This window comes from Morone saxatilis, unplaced genomic scaffold (genome assembly GCF_004916995.1).
Source record: "Morone saxatilis isolate NCDOM2014 unplaced genomic scaffold, NCSU_SB_2.0 Contig24, whole genome shotgun sequence".
In the NCBI taxonomy this organism is placed as follows: Eukaryota; Metazoa; Chordata; class Actinopteri; family Moronidae; genus Morone; species Morone saxatilis.
In genome coordinates, this window is record NW_023339807.1 from 2,666,604 (window position 1) to 2,677,053 (window position 10,450).

The following is a 10,450-nucleotide window of genomic DNA, read 5'->3' on the forward strand; positions in this document are numbered from 1 at the left end:
ACTGTAAAGTCCATTCTCAGTGCACTGGTGGCTTCAAGTTTCTACATCACACTGTACAAGTTGCATACTACTACTTATTGACTGACAAAACTGACAACCCGATTGCTGACGACAACATCAGTGCTCCTGTGCCATACCGTAGCCAGTGAGTAGAGGTTGGGGAAGGTTTTGGTGGGGTACACAGGCCTCAGGTATGGAGCATGGGTTCCACATGTTCCTGAAAAGGAGGACAGAGCAAAAGAAAACACCCAGATTAGCCACAAACAGCATCAAATCAGTTATTGATTGTTTACTGGCACTCATGTCTTCATAAAACAATCAATTCATCAACATACTCCCTTTGGCATTATACAACTTACTCAGTTTCTCGATGTTGGGTATGACGGTGTGTCCTCTCTTCACGTAAGAGGCTCGAAAACCATCCACTGACAGCATTATGAGTGGCGGCCGCACAAACCTACACACACACACACAAAATATTTAAGACATTTAAAAGAGAAAACAAACTGCACGTTAGTGAAATGTCCACTCCGAGGCTTTTGACTGATTGATAATTGATTTAACATTTAATTCTGCTGCTCAGATGTGAACGTACCCAGCAGGACATTCAGCCATCTTGATCTCATCACACGCATCCTGCAGCCATGAAGTGTCTCCTGAAAGAACATGATATCAGAGGAGGCAGTGAGGGAGACACAGTGATGTATGACCACAAGCTGGCTGGTTTGGAACAGTGAGAATGAATTTCCAAATGAATACTATTTTTGGATTAAAGAAAGGAAACAAAAGTCTTTAAAGATATATCAGAAATGCTCCTATAGCCTCCAAACCTCCAAACTGAATGTGTCTGAGCACACAGAGAATTTAAAAGCATTATATCTGTGTATAAATGCTGCAGGCCAGTAATCAGATTTCTCCCCTACCCTCAAACCTTTCTTGGAAGAGTGGCTTTCTTATTTGAACTGTAGTAGTGATAGGAGGTGCTGTTTCCTGACTTGACAGAGTGGAGCTTTTCCTGACAGCACAAATGTGACTGAATAATGTTTATTAGTGAAAACTCACTTATTTAGATTTCTAGAGGCTACTTTGTGATAGTTTCAGTTTTAGGCTAAGCTTTAGTGTTCAATTCTGATTTATTGCTCAGATCTGATGGGGTTTTTTCTTTGGTTGGTGACATTATTTGTTAAATATGGCCCGTTTCAGATTTGCAAACTTGTGGTTGACTAATATGGGTTTTTCAATGGCCGATGCTGATATGTAGAGAGCAGATTGATATACGATGATAATATTAAAACAAGAAAAGTCATATATAATTCCATTTTTCCATGCCAATTACAATCAATACATATATATTGTTGACTTAGCCACATGTTGTTTCAGGTGGAACTGTGTTATCCTGTATCCTGCAAATGCCTAAAATCGTTCCACAGCAGACATTTTGCCTGCAGATGTGTTTGTTCAACCAATCAACCTTGTGAGTGTAGGCATCAGCTGATAAAGATGATCTAAGAGTTCAGAACTCAGAGGGGCGACGAGCAAGATAAAATATGTCCTGATAACCTCAAATCTAGACAGTGAGCCTTTCCCTGCAAATCACTGTATGTACTGTAATACAGAGGACATTCAAAGATATGTAGGACATTTAAAGTTGCAAACCTTTACACAGTGTCTTGTAATTGGTACAACAGTCTCCTCTGGCCAGACAGTCATCAGAGCAGTGGCAGGCATGTTGTTCATTTCGAGTCTCCCCACACCGATCTTTACTGCACTCATAACCTCCCTCTGTGTACGGGAACACACTTTAGTTCAAAGAATAAAAGATGTTCACTCAAGAACCAGCAGGGACCAAAAACTGTAGACTTTAAAACCAAATCTGAAGGATTAGTGCTGCAACCACAAGCACTGAGAAATGAAATCTGATATATTAACGTTACAGTGGTTTGGCTGCATACTCTTACAGCTGAGCACACCGCAGTTTGGTACAAACATCGACATGCATTCTGGCCAAATTCACAACACGAGAACAGCAAATGAGAGTTGTAGCTTAAAAGCGGGATTTGACACTGTCAGGGTAAAAACATGAATACAAGCAAGTAATCGTCATTTTTGGGCACAGGCAGGGTTACAGTGGCAAGGCAGTGGTAAGCCAAAGACCACCAGGATGAAGGAGAGAACATAAAATCAGACCACCAACACTGGAAGGAGTAGGGGGAAATGTTGACAGACCAAGAGAAAGAAGGCAAAAGGAACAGGGAGAAACAGCAACAAACAAGTACAGCTTGCATTATAAGTTAGAAACTTGTTCATTTCCTGCTCATACAACGAAACAGCTGGAGAATCAGGCTTAAGAATGATATCTAGATGTTTATACGTCTTGATTAAAAGGTTTTGCAAAAAGAATTTTCAAATGAGAACAATAATTGGAACTCCCCAATGTTTAAGAAATGTCTGTAGCTCTACCAGAACAAACATCATTAAGCCCTGATAGTTGGTTTCTTGGCAGAAATAAATAATTTGATCCAAAATAATCAGGGTCTGGCTAAATGGCTCTATAGCATGGCAACACACTGTACAGTACAGTTATGACCAACACTGTAGTTCCTAATGAACGCAAAGGGACGTAAAAGTACCACACTCTAAAGACACTATGAAACCATTATAAGTAAAAGTATCCAAGTAACTTTAGCTGAATGACCTTAAAGGAAATAGTGGTGTAGTTGTTGATTGCCAGACCCTCGCCTCACCCTCCTGTTCCAATTGTGCAGGAGAAATGTTGATGATGTATTAATGTGAAAGTAGGATTTTACAGTTGTAGTTGCTTGAGGTGGAGCTAATATGTAATATATATTACTGGTTCCCAACCTGGGGGTCCTGACCCCCACTACGAGTTCCCAAAGCTTCACAGCTATATAGACAGCAGGCCTATATCTCAGCATTTTGGTCAAGTACTTCAAATCCAAATCTCTGGTTTCACACAAACTTCCTGCAGTTATTGTGTTCACTGTTTGGGTCCATTGTACAGTTTATCTCTACTGTTATTGTTATGCATTGAATATAATATAAAATTGTAATAATAGTAACGTTGTCCGTTTATTCGGTAGAAAAGCGGCCTCTTTACCACTAATATATCCTGCTGGGTAGCATAACATATAGAACTGGAACACATTTCATAGGCTTACCATATGTAAACTTTAATTTGTAAAGTAACCAGTTACTACAGCTATCAGATAAATGCAATGGAGTCTAACGTACAATATTTCCCTCATCAGTAATTAAAAAATGGAGAATATCTTGTGGTTTTATGCTTCAACATTTAGAGAACTGTTCTAATGTTCATGTTCAACATCTATCTGGTGAAAACATGGAATAATACAGTAAATCAAAAGCATCTTGACACATTAACACATAAAAGTCTCATTACATGGCTGATTTCCCGTTTAGCTGGTAAAAAATTCCCGACCACCTGATGGATATTAAATGCCGGATGTCCAAGGATTTCCTGCTGCTTAATGACAAAAAAATCTGAGACTGTTTTATTTGGCCTCTCCGACCTGACCTGCCCCATCAAGAGAAACCTTGATCAAACTCACTGCCAAGAATCTGGCACTCAGATTTGTTTTTCATTCCTGTTTTCCTCTGCTTAAGAAATATTTCTAAAATTAAATGGTGCCAGTGAGTTTAAATCATAATACTTTTTAATGCTCAAAATAACAGAACATATAACACTAGGACAGTGTTTGGTGTGTCTGGTTTCAACAGCTACATTTTGCTCTTGAAGATAAGACGGGATAAAAAGCTACACAGAAAGAAAAACCTAATCAGCAGGGAGGATGATGAGTACCTGTCCTGAGGCAGAGCTGATCGAAGTCCGAGCAGCAGCCGTTGTAGGTCTTACACAGGTTGTCGCAGCGACAGTTTGGTGGCTCCAGCTCAACCAGCTCAAAACACCTGTTCCTGCAGGAGCCGGAGGTCGCCACGTACTGAGACGCAGAGCGGGCTGAGGACCAAAGACACAGAGATTCAGTCAGCATTGACACGAATACACTTTTATCTTATTTGTATTTCCTGCTGCAGGACAAAGCGGCAGAGGTTTGCACTTTGGTGTCTCCAACCGCTGCTGAAACCTTCTGAAAACTGTTTGAACTTCAGCATTCCAGCAGTAACTGTTCTGCTGTCTCTCGCTATCAGTCAAATATATGTCCAAAATATTTTGAATATATGGGGAGATGTGTGTGTGTGTGTGTGTGTGTGTTTAGATATAAGTTTGCAAAAATCTTCCCTCACAAAATCATCCTCTGCTCCTACATTCTGCTTTACTAAGAAATGTGGTGATGGTTTTATTATGAAAGCTTAAGTCACTGTGGCAGTAAACCACAGTCCCTAATATATAGCTCCCAGTGGCGGCCACAAACGTCACTGCTGATGAACTTAACACTTTTCATGTGTGAGTTCCAAAACATTAACAGTGAACTGGGAGGATATTTTGGCATTCGGCCAGTGGGTGCAATAAGAAAATGAGAAAGGGCATCTTTAAAGCATAAGGTAAAAAAAATGAATGACTGGCTGCACTGTTCATGTGTCTTCAGAGGAAATGAAAAGTTTCAACCTGTACTGACCTGCTGCCGTAAATACGGCCTAATTATAACATACTACTCTGTCAAAACAAACACTAAAAATAGCTGCAACTCAATTAATCTTTTTCTTTGCTAGTATTTGTGACAAAGGGTCTGTAAACCATGTGCCAAACACAACCATTACCGAACTTTAAATCCTCTCAAGCTGTGGTAATTCTATCTGACCCAGGGGACGCTCCGGCTCCCTACAACACAATAACGCTCTTGTCCACTGAGGACCCAAAGGACGGTGGCCCTGTTTGGATCCCGGTGCGCAGTGTGAGAAGCCCCTGTCTTAACTGAAGACATCCTGGAGATCTGAGAGCGAGACAGAGTGAACTTATTGCTACATTTGGAACAACATGCTCCTTGTCCACCGCCTCAAGAAAAAACAACCCCGCTCGCAGAGAAAACCAGAGGATGCCAACAGGAGATTTTCAGCACGCGTCCGTGTGTCTGTGTGTGGACATACTGTATGTGCGTGCATGTGCATATGTACTCTGTGTGGAGGAACTGAGGTGTTACACTTTAATTACTCATGCTGCTGAGCTGGTTGGCACAGCACACTCGTGGTACAGCATCAATCCCCTCTTCCCTATAAGACCGACTGCTGCTCTGTCGCTGTGGCTGTGGAGGTCAAAGGTGAAAAGTTTGGATGTCTTTTTGTTTCAGCTTATAGGCTCTATGAGTTTGGTTGGTTATTTAAGAATAATGAGAATTATACTTAAAAGGGGATGGTGTGGTCAAACTGACTGAGATGAGAAATGAGTGAGCATGATCCCAGCCTTGATCCAGGACCACCATCTAGCTACCCAAACTAGGAGATTTCACTCAGAAGCTGAGGATTTTCAAAAAGCAAATGTTCTAAGCAACTTTTTGGATGGAAAAAAACAAGGTTAGGCAGGTGTATTACGAGACTGAATGATCTGGAAAAAGCTAGTAGGTGTTTTTTGTTCTGTTTCCAAAGTCAACAATGAATCATGCTCAATAGGCCTTTTTCATTTTGACTTGTCAAAGCACATTAATATTAACGATGTCTCCAAGCCATAGCAGTGACCGATGTTCCTCATGTAAAAACCAAGCGGTAACAACGGAAGTGTCAAAACCTGCAGTTCCTCAAACGCCCAGTAGAGGTTGGCTACAGAAGTGAGTCAATCTCCATAAGGCCCCATATTAAACTTTACAGCAGAAATAAATGTAAATGTAAATGTTTACAGCCTGGTGCAATAATCAGGTTTGATCTCTATAGCTAATTTACCTGTTCATGACCCACCAGTTATTGTTAATTATAATAGTTATTATTATCATCATAATTATATTAAGGCTTAAAGTTGTGAATAACTAAGGGCGTGGCCGCTTTGACTGACAGGTGGGTGCCGTCACAGGTGGCTGTTTTTAGTAACCAGACTTCATTCAGCCAACCTCAGCTCCACCCTTACACCTCTAATTTTGGATTAGCCGGGAGCCAGCGGAGTCAGGACTGCCAAGATGGCGACGGCCAGAGCCGACCAGACTGAGAAACCTGTGGCTGACATCCATGTTTGATGCAGGATTTCTTCCTCATCCTTGCCGCTGTGTTGCAAAAGCGCTCAGTACTGCCTCTGTAGGCCAGGTGAATTACACATGGTTTGTTTCTACTTAAATGGGAAAGTAAATCCTGCTGTGTTTTTGTTTTTTTCCCATCTTACAGAAGACTGACTGAAGCAGATAGCTTGCCTTCTGGTGCATTTGTATTTTTCATGTAACAAATTTTATGATCTGAATGACTCAGATGTCCAGGTTCTGACAGATGGTGATCCAGGGCTGTGATATGTAGAATGACAACCCAGCATCAGGGCTAACGCTACCCGTAAGCGTTCAGAGATGGAAGAGAGTATTGACTATACTGTGTTAAATAGGTTGACAGAGTATGGAAGTTACTATTTCATTTTGTAATGAGGAATGGAGCTTCAACCTGTTTAATCATTGACTGGTTAGGGTTAAGAATTGTATTTTGTAAAAACAAAAACCCTTATCTTGTTTTTACAGTAAACACAGTATTCAGCAAAAACTATTTTAAAAAGATGACTGCAATCTTGCTTTGGATTTATGGTGATTTACCACCCTGATGAAGGCAAGATAGCCTGACACACAATAACAGATAACCTTTAGTGAATAAAGCATCGGAGAAGAGTTGTGAGGTGTGTTTTAATTTTCCTGCAAATCCACACTCATGGTGTGCACAAATGCATTTCTTTTTTGTACAAAAAATAAACAGCAACCGAACTCCAGACAAGACTGCAGCTGCAGCCTGTTGCTATGACAATCTACAGACACAGTGAGGCAAACCTCTCCCCTCTCATGCAGACAGGGTTTGAGAACCTGGAGCAGAAAATGAGCTCCAATGCTCTCTTAATATTGACTCAAGGTAGAGCAACACAAACACACTCTCTCTCCTCAAAAAAAGCCCCACGCAGGCTGCCCAATCACAGCCTCGCAGGGTCACAGTGATCCGTTGTAACCCCCGCCACCATGCGCTCTCTGCTGCTCGCTCATTTCATATGCGCTGGCAGACACTTCATATAGAAAATAACCCAGCAAATAAACGGAGCAGGAGAAATTCCTCAGGAGCTGATGTGGAAAGTTGCCTCTCATCTAATTGCATGTTGTTCATGTTCAGAGGAGCGGTCTTGGAGACAGCCGGGGGTAGACGTGTGTCACTCCGGTTGATGCCGGGGTGACTGATTGCACCTGAAGCTCACATAGGGTTCAAGATTTACTCAGCTCTAAAAAAAAAACTCTAAGTTGTTTTCTGCGCGTGTCTTGGACCTGGAGCATAGCTTTAGGCATGTCCTACCTGCACTTGGCCAAGATACATTAACACAGGTCCAAAACACACTTCACATGGCCCGTGCTGAGCCACACTGACAACTTAATTAAAGTGTGGGCATTTTTCTCGGGTTTTCTTTGCTGAACACATATGTCTTGTTAATGTATGCTGAGAGGCTTTCACATGAACTTAAAGGTTATTAGATTTAAAACATTAATATAACAACAAACTATTTGCTATGTAAAGTGGAGTCATGGTGTCCTGAGCAGAGAATGGTGTCACTCTCCCTCTGCCTGTGTTACTATCCGCTCTGTGGTTTGTTTCCATAGCCGGTCTGCTCTGAGAGCAGCTGAGTAGAGCCACTGAAACTATCATCTATATGAATTAAGGATTTATTTTGACCAAAGCAGACTAACAAGACTGTTTTTGGTGAGTTTTGTTTTGTTTCTGTCCACTTTGACTGAAGTTACAATTTTATGATGATGTGCAAGGTAAAAGACCATTTTTGTCTATGGAGTCTGGTGGGAGACAGCCATATTATGGCTATTAAGATCTATCTCTGTAGGGATAATTTGCTTAATGTTGTCTGACGCTTAGAATAACAGTCTGAGCCTGACAGTGGCAGAAAAAGCAACTTTTCGTGGACGTAGCTTACATTGCAGCTCTTTTCACAAATATTTTTGTGATTTTCTAAAAGTAATTATTTTTGTATTGATTCATAATTAATCAATGAATTGCTTTTTCAGACTAGTGATGTAATGCTTCTTGGTCTAATGTCATACATACAACTGGAATACTCAATTGCAGCAGTAACTACCCAGTATCACGCTGATACACCAGTTTCTCTTCAACACAGCAGAAAACAACTTGTAAAAAATGATTCTTCAAGCAGAGCTGAAACGATTAATTAATTCATTGATTGACAGAAAATGAATTGGCAACTGTTTTGATAAGGGATCTGTCAGTTCCAAGCATAAAATGACAAACATTATGTAATTCCTGCCTCTCAACTGTGAGGAATTGTGCCTTTTCTTTTTCTTATGTATAAACTGAACTTCTTTGGTCGAACGAAGCAAATCATTTAAAGATAAATGAAAGACAATGAATCAAATTAATCAGTAATGAAAATAATCTTTTGTTTCAGCCCTGCTATAAAGGACCCAAGGGGCAAATGGTAAATGGACCTGTATTTGTATAGCGCCTTTTGGCCACTTACAGCGCTTTTACATTACAAGCCACATTCGCCCTTTCACACAGTGATGGCCATCAAACTGAAGCTCTTTCTCAAATCTTTGTTTTCCAATCATATTGTATATCACATGATGTGAAGCTGTATTAATGCCTAAAGGAAAGGAGAGGCTCTTTTTGCAAAAATTCTATTACACCAAACATGGATCTCCGGGTCTTCTTCTAACACTTGAAAATCCAGTTTCACTGCTTACTCTTGTCAGTTTGATACTTTTTCCTTTAGCTATCTTCCACAAGGAGGTCAGAGGTCAAGGTGGAAGGGATTCACAGTTTTCATGGCCACCCCAGTATTGTGTGAATGTTCAGGGTCAAGCAGTTTAAAGATGTTCTCTTGTGTTTCCAGCTTACTCACACTCTGTCCTGGCTGAAGTCCCGTCCTCTCCGGAGCGCTTGGGCCGGTCGTAGGCGAATCCCCAACACACATCAGTGCCACACAGGACTGACAGGATCCAAACCAACTGAGACAACAACAACATACTCGACATTAGAACATCATTTATAGAACTGCTTCAGGCTTATCAAAGGACAGGAGGTTTATTCTCCATTAGACAATATACTACACAGTACTTTTGAATTATTCTGGTCAGTTCTCCCTGTTTGTTTTTATGTAACATTACTTTTTTTATTTTGGAATTTGTTGGCCTTAAAAAAAGTGAGCCTTCTGTAGGCTGCAACAATATTTTCAAATTAACATTTTAGCATAAATGAACACACCACAGATAGATCATAGAGCCCTTCCTTCACTGCAGTTGGTCTAACACAGGTCCTGCTCATTGCATTTTCTCGATGACCTGTCAAGACTACTGAGGTGCTTAGTTCAAAGTGAATGGGGACCACCCGCATCCGCATAACAATCGCCTTAGTTTGACGAACGGACAGAATCTGCAATTGTTCTGCAAATGCTCAGCAGCAGGGAGGAGAGAGGAAAGAATGGGGGTTTCGGGAAACAGAAGCTAAGGAAACCAGGAGAATGTCCTTTCGGCCACAATGAATAACGCCAACTACTAAAACACACGGCTAAATGCGCAATTACGCACGGGTTTACGCACAGCCATGTCTCTATTCAGAAGGGACCTACAGCTCAAACTTGTAGGCACGGACTCTTACCGTACCAGTTTCTGCAGCAACATGTTCCTCTCTGTGCCGGGCTGAGCGTAGTCCTGAGTGCTGTAGGTCGGAGAGTGAGTGATGCTGATTCCGAAGCAGAGGGACCACCAGAGAGGAGGACCGTTGAAGAGAACAGGAGGGAGAGAGGGGGAGGTGACTGAAAGGTGCGCACCGGATTCTTATTGGTGTTGGGCAGGAGGAGGGCTCTTATCTTAGCCAGGATTTAGATAATACAGGACAGTGCCTGAATTGGACCAGGAAGGAAGATGAGGATTTAACTTCATATAATCAGCCTGCAGAAAGCCATACTGTAGAGGTCGCGGCAAATGCCTGACATATATCAGTTTGAATGAATTCAATGAACACAACTGTATGAACAGCAACAATATCATTCCACTGCGGCTTCAGCAGATATAATAGAAGACTTGTAGGCTAATCTAACTAAACAATAATAAATTGTCATATTAAAAGGTGGTTTATAGCAGCGGTTGTTGGCGGCAGTATTTTCCACACTGGTTCTAGTTCTGGTACTTTGGTGGGGAAAAATAATAATATCTTCTCTTTTGCTCCATAACACAAAGCATTAATAGTACTGTCGCTACTATTTAACCATACGCAAATCATCACAGACAGACAGGTAGACAGACAGGTAGACAGACAGGTAGACAGATAG

The 10,450-nt window shown here is 41.2% G+C and overlaps 1 protein-coding gene across 1 annotated transcript in view; it reads right to left on the reverse strand.

The window, feature by feature from the left end:
* LOC118335685 (ectonucleotide pyrophosphatase/phosphodiesterase family member 2-like) overlaps positions 1 to 10,000 on the reverse strand; it is a gene marked incomplete at its 5' end in the record, with an annotated part of 28,848 nt that extends 18,848 nt beyond the window's left edge. The window contains 8 exon segments of the mRNA XM_035672110.1: positions 138 to 217; positions 360 to 457; positions 596 to 656; positions 1,657 to 1,782; positions 3,842 to 3,997; positions 9,023 to 9,128; positions 9,783 to 9,922; positions 9,925 to 10,000. Coding sequence (XP_035528003.1) covers positions 138 to 217; positions 360 to 457; positions 596 to 656; positions 1,657 to 1,782; positions 3,842 to 3,997; positions 9,023 to 9,128; positions 9,783 to 9,922; positions 9,925 to 10,000 — 843 coding nt within the window.
* Positions 10,001 to 10,450: the final 450 nt, after the last annotated feature.